Consider the following 23081-nt stretch of genomic DNA (forward strand, 5'->3'; position numbering starts at 1 on the left):
GGAGAGGATCAGGCACCGGGAGGGGTATGTACACATGACACACAGGTACTCAAGCATACAGTGTGGCAGATGCTGCACACAAACACAAAGCCAGCAGCGTATTTGAGCATACTACAACCATTGTGTTGTCCATTTTGAACGTGTAATGCCCATTTTAATACAGTTGTGAAAAAACTGCACATGGGACACATACACGGGACCACAGGACTCACCCCTCCCCCCAAAAAAAAACAGGCATAGAGAGGCTAGGACACACTCAGACTTACAAATGCCAAGTCAGCTTGCCACATACACACAGACAAAATCAGCTGGATGGAAAGCATACCGGACCCCCAAGACCCTGCAACATAAAAGGTGACACAGTGCATATTCAGCACACAGGCATGCACATACACACAGGCTCAATATCAGACACATCAGCACAATAAAAGGACACAAAAGTGGCTGAAAGCATGATAGAAAAATGGGCTAGCTAAATTAGTTGAATAGAGGAAGACATCCCAGGACATACTGTCAAACAGAATTACTGGCATGCATTGAACACAAAACCACTTACCACTATACACACCAGGGCCAGAAGCATGCATTCACAAATGCCCACATGCATGCCTGCCCTCCAGCTGGGGACTCACCTTGCCCATCCCAGAGTGGGCATGCCCCATCTTTACGACCACAGGGTATGTTGTGCTGCTGAGCTGGTGGGGACAAAGGCAGCATGGTAAGGCTGCAGTGCTGACTACCAAGAATGAGAGAGGTGCTGGGTGCTGGTGGCTCACGCCTGTAATCCTAGCCACTCAGAAGGCTGAGATCTGAGGATTGCGGTTTAAAGCCAGCCCAGACAGTAAAATCCATGAGACTCTTATTTCCAATTGAACACCAAAAAACTTAGAGCACTGGCCTTGAGTACAAAGCTCAGGGACAGTACCCAAGCCCTAAGTTCAAGCCCCAGGACCTCCATACACACATACACAAAAGAGGAAGAGAGATGCCAGTGACCCCATTCAGAATGAGCCACACTAGGACCCATTTTGCAGAAAAGGCAGACAGCTGCTGGGAGTCACACAGCATCTCCAAACCCAGAACCCAAGCCCAGAATACAACCCCAGCCCTATCTGCATGTCCCTTCCTCCACTCTCAGTGCCAAACTTCCCGCCCCTGCTTTCCCAGGCAGAGGCATGGAATGAGGGTGGGGGACTTTCCAGAAAAGAGAAAGTTTGTTTTTACAGTGAATGGATGATAGCAAAAGTGAGTGTGTGTATGGGGGTGTGGTGGTTAGTATGTAGCAACAGACCTTTCAGCCAAGCCTTGTATGGAACACACACACACACACACACACACACACACACACACACACACACACACAAATCCGCAAAACTCAGATCTGCCCAGCTAAACCAGATATGTCCATGCATGTTGAGATGGACAACTGACACGTGCTCAAAGCACACCAACTATGTGCTAACAGCTGGGGACAGAAGCTAGCACTCCGAGGCAGTACACAATCCATACTCTTAGATACAAAATCAGCACTTTGGAGCCCACACACATAGCCTCCCTCCCCTCCTCTAAAGACACATAACTGTCTGAGGGACATGCAAAGTAAAAAATCACCTTTGTAACACACAAAACAGAACTGGACACATACTCAACACTCCAAGGTAAACTTGCAACACTCCTAGGCATATGCACAACCAACAGAAGGGACTACACAAGACATACATACTTTTTAGGTATTCTCCATAACCATAACCTCATCACTCGAGCCTGCCCCACATACCTGGGCAGACAAAATGCACATATAGACACACGCACACAGCATGCCTTGCTGTATGCATAACACAGAGAGACATACACATAAGCAGAGATTACCACAGCTCTCCTAACTATACACAACACACACACACACACACACACACACACACTCAGGAGAAAAGACTTTCAGTCTCCCATAACTCTGTCAAGTTAGAGAGAACTTGTTAGAGCAGGGTAGAAAGGTAGTATTCCCCAGGCTGCTGGGATGGTGGCAGTTCCCAACAGGCACAAGAAGCCCAGATACTCAAGGTGATCCATTGACCTTCAGGTTTGACCCTCTATACTCCCCTTTCCCTTCTTCATTTCCTAAATGACTTGCTTTATGGGGAGGAAAGTGTTGCTGAAAGGCATGGTTTGGGGACTGGTTGGGGTGAAGGAGGTTGTCTGGGCAGCATGCCAGGGAAATAGTGACATTCCACTCAAGCATCCCCACAACGCACAAGGGACCAAAGCATCCTTAGCACAATACTCAGGCACAAACAGATTCTCAGGAACAGACAGAACACAGCTAGGCATGCATGCCTTTCCCAGAGCAGGCATTCACCACAGACCTGTGGGCACACATGATTGCCCACTCTAATTTTCCAAGCTTTCTAGGTTTTTCTTTTCAGTGTTAGAGATGGGTCTCAGAGTTTTGTCACACTAGGCATGAGCTCTATCGTTGAGCTACACCTCAGCTAGGTCCAGCTTTTCATAAAGCCAAGTGGAAACAATGTTCAGTACGTGTAAATGTGTGCGTACCATGATCCCTTCACCAGATCTCTTGGATAATCCCAGGCTTGAATTTGGGCCTATCCTCTTCCAAAGCTCCCCTACCAGGATCCTAAGGCTCTCACATGATCATAGCTTAACCCCTCTGTGGGCCTCAGTTTCTGATCTGTACAAAGAGCCCAATCAAGCCCAAACACTTGGTGCAGGATACAATCTTCAGGTGTTTGCTCTGCACATGATAGCTGGTCCCCATAGGCCCTCCATACCTATTAAGCTCACTAGGTGGTCACAGGCCTAGACACCATCTCGGAAGCCCACACCAACCCTGTTTCAAAACAAGGCAGGCATAGGAGGCTGAGATCTGAGGATCACAGTTCAAAATCAGCCAACTCAGGAAAGTCTGTAAGACTTTTATGTCCAATTAACCACTAAAAAGCTGCAAGTGGAGCTATGGCTCAAGTGGTAGAGTGCTAGCTTTGAGATTAAAAAAAAAAAGAGATCAGAGACAGCTCCCAGGTCATGAGTTCAAGCTCCAGGACACACACACACACGCACACGCACACACACACACACATACACACACACACACACACACACACGATCTGTGAAACAGCTGACCCCCTCCACACTACTCCTCACATATAAACACGCAGCAAACTGTGTGCTGAGTCAAGTTTCAGAGTTAAAGAGCTGGCGTCAGAAGCAGGGTCAGGACAGGACTTTCCCTGTCCTCACTTCTCCTTCAGTCCCGCCACTCCGTTACTCAGCACCCTGTTTCACTCACTCTCACTCCCCACTTTCACAATCAGCTACTAGAAATTCTTGGTTTCTTCGTTCCTTTTTTCCCTCTTTAGTCCTCTAATAGTAATTTCTTCACTCTCATTCCTGGACAGGTCTTTCAACCACTTTGTGTCCGTTTCCTCATCAGATAAACTCACAGGGATGTTGTGAGGAATAAGTCAGACATTTTCTTTTGGGGGGGGAACCCCTCTTAGCTCACTATCTGGCAAAACCTCAGTAAACTTGTCTTTAAAAAATGTTGGGGGCTGGGCTGGGAATGTGGCTTAGTGGTAGAGTGCTTGCCTAACATGCATGAAGCCCTGGGTTCAATTTCTCAGTACCACATACACAGAAAAAGCTGGAAGTGGCACTGTGGCTTGAGTGGTAGAGTGCTAACCTTGAGCAAATGAAGCTCAGGAACAGCATTCAGGCCGTGAATTCAAGCCCCAGGACTGGCAAAAAAAAGTGTTGGAGACTGAGTTAAGGGCATGGCTCAAGTAATAACACAAGCACAAGGCCCTGAGTTCAAACTCTAGTACCACCAGAAAAAGAGTGTTGGGTACCATCATCACCACAACCACCACCATTTCCACCACTACCAGTTTAACATCTTTTCAATAGCTAACTTTAATAAACAAGGATAAGGAAGTTCTTTTTTTTGTTGTTGTTGTTGGTCCTGGGGCTTGAACTCTGGGCCTGAGCACTGTCCCTCAGCTCTTCAGCTCAAGGTTAGCGCTCTACCACTGGAGCTACAGTGTCACTTCGGGTTTTCTGGTGGTTTATTGGAGATAAGAGTTTCACGGACTTTCTTGCCTGGGCTGGCTTTGAACTGCAATCCTCAGATCTCAGCTTCCTGAGTAGCTAGGATTACAGGCATGAGCTACTGGCACCCGACTGATAAGGAAGTTCTTTAGATTGAAAGAAATAATGTGAACCTGGGCACTGATGGCTCAAGCCTGATAATCCTAGCTACTCAGGAGGCTGAGATCTGACGATCCTGGTTTGAAGCCAGCCCTACCAGGTGCTAGCCTTGAATGGGGGGGGGGAGTTATGTGTACATAAAAACTTTAGAACAAGCCTGGCATCGGTGGCTTATGCCTATAATCCTTAGGAGGCTGAGATCTGAGGATCTAGGTTTAAAGCTAGGCAGGAAAGTACATGAGATTCTTTTTTTTTTTTTTTTGTCGGTCGTGGGGCTTGAACGCTGGGCCTGAGCGCTGTCCCTCAGCTCTTCAGCTCAAGGCTAGCGCTCTACCACTGGAGCTACAGCGCCACTTCCGGTTTTCTGATGGTTTATTGGAGATCAGAGTCTCACGGACTTTCCTGCCTGGGCTGGCTTTGAACCATGATCCTCAGATCTCAGCCTCCTGAGTAGCTAGGATTACAGGCGTGAGCCACCACCGGGCTTCCATGAGATTCTTATCTCCAATAAACCACTAGAGAACCAGAAGTGGCACTGTGGCTCAAGTAGTAGAGCACTCACCTTGAGCTGAAGAGCTAAGGGACAGCACCTAGTCCCTGAGTTCAAGCCCCATGACCAACAAAACAAATCAAAAAAAACCCTTTAAAACAGTGCTTGGTACACAGTTAAGCTGCTGGTCTCCGGAGGTGGTTTTTATTCTGCTGCGGTTATTGAGCTAACCTTCCTAAGTTAATCAAGCTTAATTAGCAAGGGGATAATAGAGAGTTACTGAGATAATTTATACAAAGACCTAAGCTCACCGTACACAGTAAGTGCTCAATAAGTGGCTGCTGTCATCACTATCATCATCATTATTGTTGTTCTGTCATCCCTGAATTAACCGAGGCTGTTAATCAGCCCTCAGAACCCATCCCCAAGACCCCAGGGAATCTTCCTGCATCATCAGGAAGCTGGTGGGCAGGGGTTGCCTCATCCTATCCTCAAATAGGGGCGTGGGATGGTTGGTGGGGAAGGGGTAGGGCAGGATGGGGTGGGGATTGGTTTTTCTACTGACTCACTAGCTTTTACCACCATTCACCCCCCCACTTTCTGTGCTCACTAATGCTCACCCCCACCATTCCAAACTTGCTAGGATTGTGCCAAGCATGGGTTAGAATCCCAGGGCCTGGGAGCCTACGTTTGAATCTCAGCCATATCCTGTGACCCTGGGAAAGTTCTTTAGTTCTATGGCTCATTTTCTCCTGGTTCCCACCTCAGAGGCTTGCTGTAAGCTTTTAAGGGAGGTAAATTATATCAAGTACTTGGTACACAGCCAGTGACATATAAATGTTGGCTATTTGCCTCTGTGTGGTGTGTGTGTGTGTGTGTGTGTGTGTGTGTGTGTGTGTGTGTTTCACCCAATGGCACAGGGAATGGAACTCCGGATCCATTCACACATGCACCCTTCTTCTAACCCACATCTTCAGGTTCTTGTTGCTTTTAAGAACAGATATTACTGTGCCTCTAGTTCCAGGCCGCCTTCATTCCAGTTCCAGTTCTGCCATTTGTTAACTCTGTGATCTTGGATAAGCCGCATAACCTCTTGGTGTGTCCCTACAGCGTTTTTGACTTGCCTGCTGTCCTTCCATTGCTTTTCTTCAGTTTCCCTTCTGCCACCCCTCACCAGAAAGTCAGACATAACAGGAAAGTGATTCTTGAGGGCTTGGCACACAGTAGATGCACAGTAAACGTCTGAGGACTGAACTAATTCGGGCTTCAGGCATGAGAACCTTGGGGTATGTGGGATGGGAGAGATTTGGCAGATTTTCGGCTCGGCTCCGGCTGCCTGCAGCTGCTTTGAGGCTGCGGGAAGGAATGTTTGCGACGACGTGGAGGGGGAGGAGGAGGGGGCAGCAGCGGCGACGCAGGCGGGGGAGGGTGTATCTTCTTTGGGCAACCCTCGGCCCGCCCCTAGGCCTGGGCTAGGGATGAGTAATGCATCCTGGAAGCCTGGAGGCTGTGATTTCCGCGCCAACCCCGCCCCTCGCGTGGACATTTATTCTCCACCGCTCAGGCCCTGCCGCCATCGCCGCAGATCAGGAGCCTAGAGAGACACAGCGGTAAGCGGGGCCCCGTGTCCTGGCCAGGCTGAGGATGGAGTCTGTGCGCCAGCCTCCAGACCCATCCAAGTCTTTTGCCAGATGCCAGCCTGCACAGACTTCCTGTGGGCACCAGGATTCTGGTCTCACCGAGGGGGGGGGGGACAGATAAAAGGGGAGAAATGGAATACTCCCATCCCAACCTGACTCTAAACTCCCTGGAGCTCCTATCATCCATCTCCAGTCACCACCATGACTTCTCTATACTACCAAGGGCTCCCAACTTGTCAACCCCTCTCATTCCTTGGCCCCCCCTCCAGTTCCCACTGCAGCCCTTCTGAAGCTCCTAAACTCCCTCTCCCTAAACTCCTCAATTTCCAACTCCCTAAATCTCAAAACTTCCTTTGGTCTCAAATCCCTCAAGCTGCCCCTTTGCCTTAAACTTCCCAAATCCCTTAACTCCCAACTTCCCCAGCTCCTGACCCCACAATCTCCTAAGATTTCCTCAATCTTCCTAAATTTCCTCCAGGACCTCTGTCTCTTAATAGGCACAGACTCTAAACTCCTGACCTTCCCCAGACTTCTCTAGGCTCCCAGACATCAGATTTCTCAACCATAAACTCCTCAGCTTTCAGACACTCCCAACTCCCTTAAACGCTCAAACTTCTCAAACTTCCCAGCAGTCCCTATTCACCAACTTCCACAACCCTATAATTTCCCAATTCAATCAGTCTCCTAAATAATTGTCCCAACTCTCTAAGCCTTAAACTCTGAGCTCCCTAACCCCTTTAAGATCCCCCAACTCCATGCCCAAATTGAGTTCGATAACCCTTTAGGCTATCAGGGTCTACAGATCAGCTGGGGTGGGGGCTGTCTAACACTCTTCCTTCCCAACAGAAGCCACCATGACCCCCTCTGCACCCCTGGCCTCTGGCATGCTCCTGTTACTGTCACTGATATCCCCCAGCAGGGCCTGCACCTGTGCCCCACCCCACCCACAGACAGCCTTCTGCAACTCTGACCTCGGTGAGTCTGGTCCCTCCCTGGCCACATGCTCTACCTGCTTAGCTTTGCGTGGCAGCTATCTCCAGCACATTTCCACTCATTCGAGCATCTCTCTGTTTTGGCCACACTGGCATCCTCAGGCTTCTAAGAGTATGCCATTCTCAATCTCCCCTCATCGCCTGTGTGCTGGCTGCTCCCTGTTTTTGCCAAACCCTGCCATCAGGTTATGTAGATAAGGAGGCGGCCATAAAATTTTAACTCCCTAGGACTCCTGATTTTGTCCAAGAAAAAAAATTACTAAATGAGACTTGTGAAGAAACAGTAAGATTTTATCCAAGGCCATTCCCATAAGCAGGAGGACCATGGCAATGAGATTTTTCAGTGGGGGAGGGAGATTGGGCTCACCTCCCAATACAGCGTGGGCAAGTGGGACTCTACTGCCAAGGAGCAGGTAAGGGAGTGATCAGTGACTGGAGACATCAGGGGTGTGGGGGTGGCGTGGAGGTGGGGATTCTGGCTAAAGTTCTCTAACAGGATTCTTGCTGAAACCAGGCCCAGGTGATGAGACAACATGTGGGCTTGGTGGAGGATGAAGAGCCCCATCAGATATTGAGGGAAATCAGATATGGGTGTGTGGGGTCTCACTAAACTGACTTAGGATTCTTTGCTAAATATGGATTTTACAAGAAAGTTGCACAAGTGGGCCTGGGAGAAATTTCAATAGCCTAAAAAGTTTGGCCAAGCCAAGATTCTTTGTCTGCCCCCTTACCTGATTTTATAATTCCTCACCACACTTATGCTTAACATCCTCTAACATTCCACCTACGTCTTTATTTTTAGTCTGTCTCCTCCTGTTGGGAGTGTGGGCTCCACAAGGGAAGAGATATCTGTGTTTTGTTCACTGCTGTGTTCCTCTCTGGCACTCCATAGTGCCTGACATACAGAAGGCACTCCAAAAATATTTGTTGAGTGAATGAACAAATGAAGATATGAAAAAAGCTTAATGCATTCAATGAATCTGAACAGATGTATAAACCACTTTGTGTGTTGTCTTTGTTGGCATCATAATGAATAAATGCTTCTACTATGATGACTTTTTATTGGCTTATGTCACTCATTTCATTCCTTTCCCCCTCGCTGTTCTGTAGTCATAAGGGCGAAGTTTGTGGGGACCGCAGAAGTCAACCAGACCACCTTTTACCAGCGTTATGAGATCAAGATGACTAAGGTATCCCTCATACCCCTCCCTAACAGTCCCTCCTCCTCAAAATAGCCGCTGCTCACCAGTTAGCGAAGAAGCTGTCTGTGATCTCGGGATTTAGGTATGTGACTTCAGGGAAGCACACGGAGTGGGAGGATTATGTCGGTAAAAGGACTTTTCCCCTCATCTGTCAACAGATGTTCAAAGGATTCAACGCCTTGGGGCTTGCCGCGGACATCCGGTACGTCTACACCCCAGCCATGGAGAGCGTCTGCGGATACTTCCACGAGTCCCAGAACCGCAGCGAGGAGTTTCTCATCGCTGGTGAGGCCCCTCCCTCTTCCCCGAGCCACACCCACACGTCCTCAGCCGCCCCCCACCGGGTGGGGGCGACACTCTGAAGGGAAACCAATTTCAGTCTGTCGGAAGGGCCAAGACTTTGTCCCGCTGTCTTCAAGTCTAAGGCTCTAATCAGGTGCCGCCCGCCTCCCCCTCACTGAAAGTTTCCTGTTGGTTTCCCCTCTCCCTCCCAGGACAACTGCGAAATGGGTACTTGCACATCACCACCTGCAGTTTCCTGGCTCCCTGGCACAGTTTGAGTGCTGCTCAGCGCAGAGGCTTCACCAAGACCTACAGTGCTGGCTGTCAGGCATGCACAGTGAGTGCCTGAGCCTTGCCTTCCACCTGGACTTCATTCTCATGGCTCTTCCTCAAACACTGGGCTTGTTTCTTCCCCTCTCTGGCGCTTGTTGGCTTTGCAGCTGCCTTCCAAACCCGAGCTCTGTCCTTGATGTCTCTTGTCATTCTCCCAAACCTGACACTGCTCCCTTGGAAATTTTGGTTGGGTCTTTGCCCTATGTGTGATTACTTGGGATTGCTTGCTTTTTTCACTGAACTTTCTTCTTCTCTCCAACTCTCCTGTATGTAGCTCATGTTGCCAGCTGAGGAAAGTTCTCTCTCTAGGGGAGGGAGTGAAAGGAAAACAAACTGACCTTTCTTTTCTCTTCCAGGTATTTCCATGTTCATCCATTCCCTGCAAACTGGAAAGTGACTCTCATTGCTTGTGGACAGACCAGCTCCTCCTGGGTTCAGAGAAGGGCTTCCAGAGTCGCCACCTTGCCTGCCTGCCACGGGAGCCAGGGCTCTGTACCTGGCAGTCCCTGCGGGCCCGGACAGCCTGAAGCCTGGTCCCACTGTTCAACACCTTTCCTCTCCTTTCTTCCAGATGGTGAAATAAAAAAGTACCACCCAGCAGACACTGTCTCTGTGTAGTTAGTGCCTAGGAACAGACTCGTCAATGATACCCTGGGACTAATGGGAGAGGGTGCAAGGTATTGGGTGTGGGGTTTCAGATGCTCACTACAGTGCCCTTGCTTAACATGTACAAGGCAAAAAAACAACAAAAACCCCAAGATGATGTTGAGGCTAGGTGCTGGTGGCTCACAGCTGTAATCCTAGCTACTCAAGTGGCTAAGATTTGAAGATCAAAGTTTGAAGCCAGCCCGACAGACAAACCCACTAGACAAATCCACCAGCCTCTTCAATTCACCAGCAAAAAGGTGGACTGGAGGTATGTCTCAAGTGGTAGAGTGCTAGCTGCTAGCAAAAAAGGCTGAGCCACAGCACAAGGCTCTGAGTTCAACTGTGGTATCAGCACACACACACACAAAGATGTTGGGGTTTTATATTTCACACAAAACTTGACACACTGGTAGTAACATCAATATTAGATTCCTACTGATGATCTACAGAATCAGTAATGGTCAGTTAACCCATATTTTCACTTTTAATTTATCAACTACTTTCTGGTTTCATTCTGCTATAATAATTTCTAATTCCTAATTACCCAGGGCATTTTAGATAGTAAGTGAACCCACAACCATAAATCCTCTTAGTCACAAACTTCATCATTTAAGGAAGTCTTTGGGAAGGTCCTGGTCACTTGACCAACAGCTATCCTTTCCTTAGGCTTTGTTCTGAGGTCCTGTGGGGATGCCCTGCCCCAGCCTTGGTCACTATCCCCACCCTTAGGTGGTTATCTTTAACTTGAATTTAAGGGGAGGGGACTCAAGTCCCTTTTTGTGTGCCAGCCAGGGATTCTAGAAGGAGGAGCAGCCATGGCCCAGGGTTTGTTGGTGTAGGAATGGTGGGATAGGGAAGAAGGATGATGGGGAAGTACTTCAGCTTTGCCTTTCTCCCCTCCCCACCCCTCCACCTCCTCCTGATATAAAATCAGGTTGACCCAGGCACAGGAGCCCACACCCTATACCTCTTCTACTTAGCTGTTCCTTCCTATACTGAAGTCTCTAGACCTGACCCTTACCTTCTGAACTTATCTTCTATAAAACTTAAATGTAATCCCTCCAAATACTATCTCTGGACCTTTCAGTTCCCAAAGCTGGGTCTCAATCCCTCAGCCTTTCACACAGTCCCTACCTCCTGCTCCCAGAACTCCAAAGATCCTGACTCTAATGAGAACCCTAGGAACCAGAATTTCCAATGGTGTATTCAGTGGAACACCCAAGAGTTCTGTTCACCTGAGTCTGTTTTAAAAAGGCTCCAGGGGCTGGGAAGGTGGCTCAGTGGTAGAGCGCTTGCCTTGCATGCCTGAGGCCCTGGGTTTGATTCCTCAGCACCCCATAAGAAAAAAGCCAGAAGTGGTGCTGTGGTTCAAGTGGTAGAGCGCTAGCCTTGAGCTGAAGAGCTGAGGGACAGCGCCCAGGCCCAGAGTTCAGGCCCCACAAATGGACCCCCCCCCAAAAAAAAGGCTCCAACAGGTCTTCTTTGGTAAAGGAAATAATCCCCAATTTCCCTTCCATCAGATCACTTGTACATGGTGGCACATACCTGTAATCCTAGCTCAGTAACAAAAATAAAATATTGGCTTCTCACTTGGACTTGTAAATGTCCAAAGGTACACTAAAAGCAGAAGAAAAGCTTGGTATCCCTGCCTCCATTTTGTATCTGTGTCCTTTGCTCAGAGCCATTTTCTTCTGCAGTCACCTTGCAGCCACCTTGGAGACCAGGAAGGATGATAACATCTTGTGATAAGTAAGTACTTACAGTAACAATGCCTTTCTTATCTTGACCAGGCTCCACCTGATCATCCAGAGAGGAGGACCGAGCGGTCCACCTATGACCACCTCTAACCTTGGGACAACACCAGTGATCCAGACTGTTTGATGAGGCACACTTTTGCCCCTCGACCCCCCTCCTTCCCCTATTAAAACCTAAAGCTTAGCAGGGCACTGGTGGTTCATGCCAGTAATCCTAGCTACTCAGGAGGCTGAGATCTAAGGTCATAGTTCAAAGATGGCCTAGGCAGGAAAGTCTCTGCAACTCTTATCTCTGGTTAACCACCAGAAAACCAGAAGTGGCATTGTGAGTCAAAGTGGTAGGGAACTAGCTAAACTTGAGCAAAAGAGAGCAGGGACGGAAACCCAGACCCTGAGTTCAAGCCCACAACCAACAACAACAAACCCACTTAAGCTCATCTATATATTCTAAAGGCAGGCTCAAGCACATACTTTGCTTAGTCCCCTGGGTATCCACAGTTCTGTAATAAACCTCCTTTCTCTGCCCTTTACCACTATTTAGATCTTTATTTGAAAGAGATGCTGGACCTGACATAGTGACATTTCACAAGTCTGGGGCTCTAGATTACAATTCCAGTTACAACACTTGGGAGGCAGAGACAGGAAGATCATGAATTCAAGGTCAACCTGGGCTACATCCCTAATTCTATACCAGCCTGGGCAACAAAACAAAACAAATCCAACCAAAAATAAGGACAAAAAATAACCCTAAACAAATAGCAACAACAAAGTAAAAAAGAATCTAGGCCTCGGGCTACAGTACAGCTCACTAGTAGTATATTTGCAGAAGGAAACAACCAGGCCTCTTTCAGGTCACTTGAGATGACTAAGGATGACCCCTGAGTCTTCTGTGGTCCTGTCTTGGGAGGGGGGTGTTCTGCATTCCTAGGAGCTTCCTTCAGGCCCAAGTTATACCCTGCATCATGATTAGCTGAATTTTTTTTCGTGCTGGTCTTGGGGCTTGTACTCAGGGCCTGGGCCCTATCCTTGAGACTCTTTCTCCAGGCTAGCACTATACCACTTGAGCCACAGATCCACTTCTGGCTTTTTCTGAGTAGCTTATTGGAGAAAAGAGTCTCAGGTACTTTCCTGCCTGGGCTAACTTCAAATCATTATCCTCAGATCTCAGCTTCCTGTGTAGCTATGATAACCTATATGAGCCACCACCAGTATCCAGATCAGATTTTTTTTGTGTTCCTCCTGCCTCTTCTTCTCAACTGCCAAGATTACAGGCCTGAGCCACTATACCTAGCTTAGACTGGCAGATTTTGAGCATATAGTGCTCATGTACCTGAGCAGGAAACGTAGGCATTTAAGATGGCATCTACACATCAGTTATGTCTGGGAAGGTCTGAACCTTGCCTGCCAAAAAGGACAAATGTCAGCCTTTGTGGATGAGCATGACTACAAGGGAAGAAGGACCTAGGTTCAATTCTGATCCCAGTGACATTATCACTATTCCCTCAGAAGCCTGAAAGACTTCAGCAGCTCCTGAAAATTCAACAAATGTTCCTATTAGCTCCCAGCTGTCTTAAGTGGCTCCCTGATTTTGGGAACCCATTCCTATGTCCTCAGCTTCTTGGTCCCTGAAAGAAAGGAAAGTACAGAGTGACAGAGGAAGGATGATAACCTAGCATGGAGGCCATTCTCCTGTCAACCTGTCTACCTTGTGGGTAGAATTTGCATCCAAACCCTAGTCCAGAAAAGCATACAAGTCTACCCTCCTTCCCCCATCCCCCAGACCCAGCATGAGCATCCCATAGGATCTATATACTCCTGGGATCATCATACCCACATTATTCTTCTAGAATACTCTATTGAAAACAATGCACAAGTTTTCAGTGTGTCCATGTACAACTCTCTGGGAGAGATTCTTGTTTTTTTTGTTTGTTTGTTTTTTGGTCCAGTCGTGGGGCCTGAACTCTGGGCCTGGGCACTGTCCCTCAGCTCTTCAGCTCAAGGCTAGCGCTCTACCACTTGAGCCACAGCGCCACTTCCAGCTTTTTTCTTTTTGCTTATGTGGTGCTGAGGAATCGAACCCAGGGCCTCATGCATGCAAGGCAAGCGCTCTACCACTGAGCCACCTTCCCAGCCCTCTCTGGGAGAGATTCTGTGCAGGCTGAGAGGATGCGTGTAGGCATCACAACCTTGTGAGGTGTGCAGCCAGGATCCACCCCAGTGGGTTGTCCAGTTTAGTGGGTGTCCTGGGGACCAACCCTTCCTTCATCTGAGTCTCAGTCTTCCTCTCTAGGCAAATGAATATCATAGCCCTTACCTAGAATCTGTCAGGGGTCTGTGCTATGGCTAGGGGATTATTGTGAAATGTTTGTGGATTAGGTATTTTTTATGTCAAAGCACGTGAAACTCTGAGGCTGGAGGTGTGGCTCAGACATAGAGCCCTTGCCTAGAGTGCACAAACTTAGGACTTGATCCCTAGTATGGCAAAACACAAAACAAAGCCACAAGCAAACACTTGGGACTCTCACAACAATATCTTTTTTTTTTTTTTTTGCCAGTCCTGGGGTTTGAACTCAGGGTCTGGAGGCTGTCCCTGAGCTTTTTATTTTTTGCTTAAGGCTAGCACTCTAGCACTTGAGTCACAGCACCACTTCTGGCTTTATCTGTTTATGTGGTACTAAGGAATTGAACCCAGGGCTTCATGCATGCTAGGCAAGCACTCTGCCACTAAGCTACATTCCCAGCCGCATAACAATAGGTTAATACGCATTATCACTAACAGTGACCTAATTTCTAGACAGTGTTAAGAATGTGAACCTTGGAAAAAGATCATCCACACTCAAATCCTACCCCCTGCCATGTCCTAGTTCTTTGCCCTTGGGTAAATAAATTGTCCTGTTGTTGTTTTGTTTTTTTTTTTTGGTCAGTCATGGGGCTTGAACTCTGGGCTTGAGTGCCCAGAGTGAGCCATAGTTCCACTTCCTTAAATTGTCCTTTTTATCCCCTATCTGTAAACTAGGGATAAAAAGCACGCTGAAGCTAGGTGCTGGTGGCACACACCTGTATTCCTAACTACTCAGGAGGCTGAGATCTGAGAATCATGGTTCAAAACCAGCCTGGGAAGAAAAGTCCATGGGACTCTTATCTCAATTAACCACCACAAAACTGGAAGTGGTGCTGTGGCTCAAAGGAGCTCAGGGACAGCATCCAGGTCCTGAGTTCAAGCTCCAAAGATCAACAACAACACAAAAACAACAATAACAAAACAAACAAACAAAAAACATGCCTAAACCCAAAACTGGTAGCTCATACCTGTAATCCTAGCTACTACTCCGGAGGATGAGATCTGAGTGTCCAGGCTGAAAGCTAGCCCTCTCAGGGAAGTCTCTGAGCCTCTGAGCTCCAATTAACCACCATAAAGCAGGAAATGAAGCTGCGGCTCAAGTGGTAGAGCACCATCCTTGAGTGGAAAAAGCTAGGGGACAGTGCTTAGGCCCTGAGTTGAAGCTTCAATACTAGCACAAACACAAAAAAGCATACCTGCATCAGATGCTAGTGGCTTATGCCTATAACCCTAAGCTACTCTGGAGGCTGAGATCTGAAGATGGAGCTTTGAAGCCAGCCTGGGTAGACAAATCCAAGACTCCTATGTCCAATTAACCAGTAAAAAGCTAGAAATGGAGATGTGACTCAAGTAGTAGAGTCCCAGCCTTGAGCAACAAAGCTAATCAAGAGAGTGAGGCCCTGAGTTGAAGCCTGTGCACTAGTACTCACACCAAAAAAGAAAAAGAAAGAAAATTAAAAGCATACTTATACAAGTGTATATTATACAAGGTACTATAAAGTGCTTAAACAGTGCTAAGCATGTAGCACTTATATATAGTTATAATAAATAGAATTTAATATAATATCTAACAGTAGTGATAACCATAGTGATTATTACACTATTACAAGTCATGTTTTAATAGTGTATATTAGTTGTAACTGTGATATTTCCATACATACAAGGACTGGAGGAATGACTCAAGTGGTAGGATGTTTGCCTAGCAAACACAAGGTACTGATTTCAATCCCCAGTATTGCAAAATAAAAAATGTTTACAAATCTTACATGCTTATAATGTACTTTGATCATATTCAACTCCATCTGTTATTATTTTTTACCCTCTCTCCCCTCTTTTTACTATTCCATGTGTGTGTGTGCCTGCATGCGCACCACTCCCGGGGCCTGGGTGAACTCAGGGCCTGAGTGCTATCCCTGAGTTTTTGTGCTCAAGGCTGTCTTTCTATCATTTAAGCCCTAGATCCAATTCTGGCTTTTTTTTTGGTGGTTAATTGGAGATAAGAATCTCATGGGCTAGCATCATACCATGATCCTCAGATCTCAGTTTCCTGAGCAGCTAGGATAACAAGTGTGAGCCACTGACACCTGGCTAATATTTCTTCTTCTTTCTTCCTCCTCCTCCTCTTCTTTGTCAGTGTGGGGCTTTAATTCTGGGCCTGGGCGTTGCCCTGAGCATTTCACCTCAAAGCGAGTGCTCTACTACTTGAGCCACAGCACCACTTCCGGTTTTCTGGTGGTTAATTGGAAGTAAGAGTCTCAAGGACTTTTCTGCCTAGGCTAGCTTTGAACCGTGATCCTCAGATCTCTGCCTCCTGAGAAGCTAGGATAACAGGCGTGAGCACCAACACCCAGCTTCTAATATTTCCTCTTTGATGTTTTTCTTTTCTTTTTTTTGTCAGTCCTGGGCTTGAACTCAAGGCCTGAGCACCATCCCTGAGCTTCTTTTTGCTCAAGGCTAGCTTCCTACCACTTGAGCCACAGTGCTACTTCCAGCTTTTTCTGTTTATGTGGTGCTGAGGAATGGAACCCAGGGCTTTGTCATGCTAGGCAAGCACTCTACCACTAAGCCACATTCCCAGTCCCTTTTATGATGATTTTTTTTTTGGTCAGTTGTGGGGCTTGAACTCTGGGCTTGGGCGCTGTCCCTGCGCTCTTCAGCTCAAGGTGAGACTCTACAACTAGTGCCACAGCGCCACTTCCTATGATGTTTTTATAAGGATCCTTTCACTGAAAAATAAGATTTTCAAAGACTTCTGAGGAAACTGTCCTCCCACACCATGATAATATGACCAACTATGAAGTCCTCACCATGGACAAATCTCTACTTTTATAATCCTCTAATGTTGCCTAGGCTACCGATGACAATCCCCAGGCTCTTGGAAAATCCTTCCTTTGATTAATACCCTGTTCACGTTGAGACAAATCCTCCATGAAAAAATACCCCATGAAGAAATACCTTCAGTGCCCTCTCCCCATTGATCACCCCCACTGACAAATCACAAATACTCAGCAGCAATCTGGACCTCATCCATAACTATCTCTCTTCATAACTACCCACCCATTGACATCTCCTAGGCTGACAAATCTTTCTGTTCATTAATATCTTTTTTGTCAGTCATGGGGCTTGAACTCTGGACCTGGTTGCTGTCCCTGAGCTCTTTTTGCTCAAGACTAGTGCCCTACCACTTTGAGCCACAGTGCCACTTCTAGTTTTTGACGATTAACTGGTGACAGATTTTCCTGCCTGGACTGACTTTGAACCACACAATCCTCAGATCTCAGCCTCCTGAGTAGCTAGAATTACAGGCACAAGCCACCAGCGACTGGCTCATTAATAACTTTTGATGACATAATTCCCATTAACATGACAACTTGCCCAAATTCCATTATCTCCCCATTGTCCAGCCACTAGGAATGATAAACCTCTTCATTCATATTTGCCCCAATATTTCCACTGATGAATCCCCTATCAAATCTTCCCATTTACAAATACCCACCAATGACAATTATCTTATCGATAGGTCTATGTAAAAGTCTTTCTATATCCTCCTTATTGGTTGATCCCCAGGTACATATCTGTCTGTCCTTAGATATTTCCAGTTGGGAAAATGCCCTACGAAAGCAGCTCCTAACATATCATCTCATATAGTGATACACATATCCCCAATATCCGATGTTAAAAAGAGGTGGGTTTATAAAACAACCCTTCTCTCTTATTAATACTGACTGAATAAATCTTCCTCCCCAGCTTCAGACATCTCTTCTGCCAGTAGTTGTGGTGAAATCTGAGGAGGGAATCCCATTTACACTGTACAACCCATACTAAAGAACAGGATTAGGGTACAAATTCTCTCTGGATGTGGTAGTAAAACCTGAGGTGTTTCTTTTCTCTGAGAAAGGGTTTCTCTATGTAGTGCAGGCTGGCCTGGAACTCATAAGCCAAGAGTCATGAGCATAGAGTATTGCAGACATGTACTACCATAGCTGCTACCAATCGAAGGAAGGAAGGAAGGAAAAAAAAGGAAAGAAAGAAAAGAAAAGAGAAAAGAAAATAAAGCCAGCCAGGCACTGATGGCTCACTTCTGTAATCCTAGCTACTCAGGAGGCTGAGGTCTGAGAATGGAGGGAAGCCAGCCCTAGAATACAAACCCATGAGATTCTTATCTCCAATTAACCAGCAAAAAGCTGGTCATGGAGGCATAGCTTATGTGCTAGAGCACCATCCCTGAGCAAAAATGCCAAGCCCAAGGCCCTTAGTTCAAGTATGTGGGAGAGAGCATGCACCCGCACACACAGAGACACAGACACAGAGTCAGGTTTAAGCCAGGTATGTGGGGCACAACTGTAATCCCAGCACTCAAGAGGCTGAGATACGAGGATCACAAGTTCTAGGCCAGTCTTAGATACATAGTGAGACTCTCTCAAAAAAAAATAAAAGGTTTGGGGCTAGGAAGGTGGCTCAGTGGTAGAGCGCTTGCCTTGCATACCTGAGGCCCTGGGTTCGATTCCTCAGCACCACATAAGCAAAAAGAAAAAAGCCGGAAGTGGCACTGTGGCTCAAGTGGTAGAGCGCTAGCCTTGAGCTGAAGAGCTGAGGGACAGCGCCCAGGCCCAGAGTTCAGGCCCCATGACCGGACCAAAAAAAATCTGTTGGAGGCTCATCTATAATAATGACTGACTTCCTGCTCCAGTAGAAATTAGGAAGTTTGACATACCTGAGAGTAAAAGGGGACTGGTTCAAGCTGGTAGGAATACTTGACCTGCACCTCCCAGTTGTTGACTCTTTACTCTCTCCTTACTAAGCCTAGGTCTCCTGTTGAGCCACAAAGAAAAACTTACCACATCCTCCTAGTAGAGATGAAACCCCAGACATAATGTCCTATCTTATCCTTTTCCCACAGCAGGGGAGACTCTCCCTGATCCCAAAGAGAAAGATGCTTCCAAAATCTCTACTGATTAGGCATAGCTGGACTAGGGAAAGATCTTGTTCAAACCCTACAGCGAAGCCTATCTTTCCTTCCCCTGTGCCCTTGCTGTGCTCCTGGCTAAGCTTTTTCTTGGGCAAGCCTTTTGGAGCCACCAGCCACACCCCTATGCTGCTTCCTATAACTCAGAGCTAGGGAAATATAAAGAAAGACTTACAAAGCCTGCTACCTGAGTGAGGAATTCTTTAAAAAATATTTTCAGGAGAGAAAAATACCGTGTGTGTGTGTGTGTGTGTGTGTGTGTGTGTGTGTGTGTGTGTGTGAATGTGTGTGTATACACATGCTGACACTGGGGCTTGATATCAGGGCTTGAGCTTTTTGGCTCAAGACTGGTGATCCACCACTTGAGCCACAGCTTCACTTCTGACTTTTGACAGGTTAATTGGAGATAAGAACCTTATGGACTTTTCTGCCTGGGCTGGCTTCAAACTTTAATCCTCAGATGTCAACCTCCTGAGTATCTAGGATTACAGCTATGAGTTACCAGTCCCCACTATGAAATGAGGAAAATCCTGACTGCCCAAATCTTGAGTTCAACTGTTCCTCTAACAACATTTCTACCACTCTTGATCCTTGTGCCTTAATTGCTACTGCACATGCCCCTCACTCATACTATATGGTATCATGAGGGCAAAGTCACCTGGAGGCCAGGGATGTAGCTCAGCAATAGAAGGTTTGTCTACTTCACACAAGACCCTTGGCTCTATCCTCAGCACTGTATCAAAAAATCATCAGGATCTGGGCATAGGTAGCTTAAGCCTATAATCCTAGTTATTCAGAAAGGTGAGATCTGAGGATCATAGTTCAAAGCCAGCCTGGGCAGAAAAGTCAATGAGACTCTTATTTCCAATTAACCAACAAAAAGCCAGAAGTGGAGCTGTGGCTCAAGTGGTAGATCACCAGTCTTGAGCCAAAAAGCTCAAGCCCTGATATCAAGTCCTAGTGTCAACCCATGCATACACACACACACATTCTCTCTCTCTCTCTCTCTCTCTCTCTCTCTCTCACACACACACACACTCACACACACACACACACACACACATCAGGACACCCTGTCTACTTCCTCTCCATACTTGTCTTCCCAGCAAAATACAAGCTTCCAAACCCATTGTGGCTGAAGTAATGGGTGGGTCTTTGAGGCAGATCAAATATGAGGGCCTAGGTTTGATTCCAGCACCTCCTCAGCACTCCTCAGCAAAAACAAAAACAAAACCTGAAAATGCTACTGATGTAGTGCTAAGACTTCAGTCCCTCCACTCCATAGTGCTCCTAAATTTCAGTGCTCTTCTCACCCCTTTTCCTCTCAAAGATTCTAATCAGGGGCTGGGAATGTGGCTTAGTGGTAGAGTGCTTGCCTAGCATTCATGAAGCCCTGGTTTCAATTTCTCAGTACCACATAAACAGAGAAAGGCTGGAAGTGGCACTGTGGCTCAAGTGGTAGAGTGCTAGCCTTGAGCAATAGAAGCTCAGGGACAGTGTGCAGGCCCTGAGCTCAAGCCACAGGACTAACAAAAAGAAAAAGAAAAAAGAAAAGAAAAAGGAAAAAAATGATTCTAATCAGGTGGGTGGGAGGATGTGCTACATAACAAGACCTTGGATTTTGTTGTTGTTTTAAAATAACAAACCCAAACCAAAAAGATCAGTGTGGTTCTGTGCACACACCCATCCATCAAGAACAAGTGTGGTGACATCCATAAAGAGCAGTTCCCCTTTAGAATCATCTCATCCCAGCTCAGCCAGTGTGTCCCTATCCTGGATGAATGCCTCACCCTCAGATGTCCCTCTACCAGCCTGGACTGGGTTGTCTCCTTCTCTGGGATATTATTCTCACCAAATGCTCCCCACTGCAGGAAACTATACTCCCAATTTCAGTTCATCACAGTTAGTTCTCTCCTTAGCCTAAAGATTCTTGAATGTTGGAGACTAGCCACTTAGGCCACACTAAGACACAGCTGGGTCACACTTTACTGACACTCAGGACATAGCCTCTGTCCCCTCCAAGTTCTGTGGGGACAAACACCTGCTTCACAAGGTACAGGGCTGTGTCCTAGAAAGGGGCAGAAAAGCACAAAGAGACTTTCTGAATCTGGGCAAAAGATCTCACTGGGCCCTGAGTGGCCCCTCCCTTGTGTTTCTGCAGCCACAGGCATTTCCTATTGTTTCCCACTTCCTTTTTCCTTTCCTAATTCTCTATCTGTCTCCTTTTCTCTTGCCTGGTCTCTACTCACTAGTATCCCTGCACAGGCTCTGGTTTTCTGCTCCCTGTACCTCCTTGCTGCTCCCTGTTTGCCATTCCCTTTACAGTTTCCTGTGTGATGTCACTGATGCCAGGTCCCCATTTGGCTGAATCCCTGTTGCCCTTTGGAGGACAAGAATGAGAATTATCATGACACCTCCCTGTAGCATAGCCTTGATCAGCACCCATAGAGCTATACGTGTACTTCTCTGTGCACTAGCAAGAACATGGAGCCATGGAATTGGCTTCCTTCCCTGGTGGCCTAGTGTCTGCCATGCAGTCTTCACTGCAACAGCCTTCTACTTAGCTGGCCCTCCACTTCCCTCAGCCTCCCCCTTCCACAGTCTCAGGCCTCTGGAAGACTATGCACTGTAACAGGGCAGATGACAGGAGTGTGTCCTAACCCCCCTAAAAAATGAAATGAACTCTACATAGGAAAAGTTCCCCTTTCTGAATTCTTGTTGTTGTTGTTGGTGGTGGTAGTGGTGGTGGTGGTGGAGCTTGAACCCAGGGCCTCATACTTTGGCTTAGCTTTTTTTTTTTTTTGTTCAAGGTTGGTATTCTACCAGTTTAGCAACATGTCCACTTTTGGCTTTTTGCTGGTTAATTATAGAGAAGCATCTCACAGACTTTCTTGCCTAGGCTGGCTTTAAACTGCAATCCTCAGATCTCAGCCTCCTGAGTAGCTAGGATTACAGGTGTGAGCTACCAGGGCCAGGCTACCCTTTCTGAATGTGTAGAGTATACAAATATCAAGAGATATTTTCTGAAACTCTATTATATAATTTCCTCTCAATGTAGGTGAGCATTTGCACCCACAGCCAGGCTTTATGGCCAGGGGATCTGGTAACAAAACTTGGTGACCATGAAGTGACAGTATTTGAGGGCATATTTTGTAGGTGTTAATCCCAAGGTTTTGCTCACGGTTCACTGGATCTGAATTGCTTCAAGAAGCTTCCTTTCTTTCTTTTAGCCAGTGTTTGTGGCCATTTACTGCCTATGGAAAAAATAGAACCATGAATTTTTTTAATCTACAGGGCCAAAATTTGTTTCCCTAGTAAATTCTTTCCAGTTGGGCCTTACTCTTTCATTTTCCTGTTGTTTGTGACTTTTTAGACAGCTTGTGGGAAAAAGTGCAGGGTTCTTTTCAGAACTGTTGGCTTGATGAGAAAATTAGGGTTCTTTGCACATTTGCTGCCAGTTCCTGAAGACATTAAGAGACTTAAAAACCCCAAGTATATTTGCAAAGCCCTGATGCAGTGGCATGAAAATGAAAGTTCTAATTCTGTTATCTGTGGTGACTTTTGCCTTTTTTAGCCCTCTTCTTTCTCTTGAACTTGCTTTTCAGTTATGGTCACTTAAATCAATAACCTCTTATTTCGACTTGTTTTGATTTGCTTGATTGGATAGTTTGACTTTTTCTCTCCCTATTTGGTGTGTGTGTGTGTGTGTGTGTCCTAGGGCTTGACCTCAGTGTCTAGGCACTGTCTCTGAGCTTTTTTTTTTTGCCGGTCCTGGGACTTGAACTCAGGGCCTGAGCACCATCCCTTAGCTTCTTCTTCCTCTTTTTTTTTTTTTGGTCAGTCATGTGACTTGAACTCTGGGCCTGGGCACTGTCCCCCAGCTCTTCAGTAAAAGGTGAGTGCTCTACCGCTTGAGCCACAGTGCCACTTCCGGCTTTCTGGTGGCTAATTGGAGATAAAAGTCTCATGGACTTTCCTGTCCAGGCTGGCTTTGAACTGTGATCCTCAGATCTCAGCCTCCTGAGTAGCTAGGATTATATGCGTCAGCCACCGGCAACTGGCTTCCTGAGCTTCTTTTTGTTCAAGGCTAGCACTCTACCACTTGAGCCACAGCACCACTTTCAGCTTTTTCTGTTTATGTGGTGCTGAGGGATCAAACCCAGGGCTTTGTGCATGGTAGGCAAGCACTCTACCACTAAGCCACATTCC

General features: G+C 46.8%; 2 protein-coding genes across 2 annotated transcripts in view; one reads left to right on the top strand and one right to left on the bottom strand.

Annotated features, from left to right (window-relative positions):
- Syn1 (synapsin I) overlaps positions 1-23081 on the bottom strand; it is a 67915-nt gene that overhangs the window by 4650 nt on the left and 40184 nt on the right. Inside the window, exon 5 of the mRNA XM_013035536.1 lies at positions 633-695. Coding sequence (XP_012890990.1) covers positions 633-695 — 63 coding nt within the window. The remainder of the gene's footprint in view (positions 1-632; positions 696-23081) is intronic.
- Timp1 (TIMP metallopeptidase inhibitor 1) lies at positions 6248-9763 on the top strand. The gene is made up of 6 exons (XM_013035549.1): positions 6248-6324; positions 7201-7329; positions 8457-8536; positions 8707-8833; positions 9043-9167; positions 9520-9763. The coding sequence occupies exons 2-6, from the start codon at positions 7209-7211 to the stop codon at positions 9688-9690; spliced, it is 624 nt and encodes a 207-aa protein (XP_012891003.1). The 5' UTR covers positions 6248-6324; positions 7201-7208; the 3' UTR covers positions 9691-9763.

This window comes from Dipodomys ordii, unplaced genomic scaffold, assembly GCF_000151885.1.
Source record: "Dipodomys ordii isolate 6190 unplaced genomic scaffold, Dord_2.0 Scaffold215, whole genome shotgun sequence".
NCBI lineage: Eukaryota > Metazoa > Chordata > Mammalia > Rodentia > Heteromyidae > Dipodomys > Dipodomys ordii.

What these genes read in the sequence shown, in the direction of transcription:
- Timp1 (XM_013035549.1), top strand. Translation starts at nt 7,209, where the DNA reads ATGACCCCCTCTGCACCCCTGGCCTCTGGCATGCTCCTGTTACTGTCA. An exon ending in CTTCTGCAACTCTGACCTCG is followed by an intron (nt 7,330 to 8,456) that starts GTGAGTCTGGTC and finishes GCTGTTCTGTAG; the next exon opens with TCATAAGGGCGAAGTTTGTG. An exon ending in CGAGGAGTTTCTCATCGCTG is followed by an intron (nt 8,834 to 9,042) that starts GTGAGGCCCCTC and finishes TCTCCCTCCCAG; the next exon opens with GACAACTGCGAAATGGGTAC.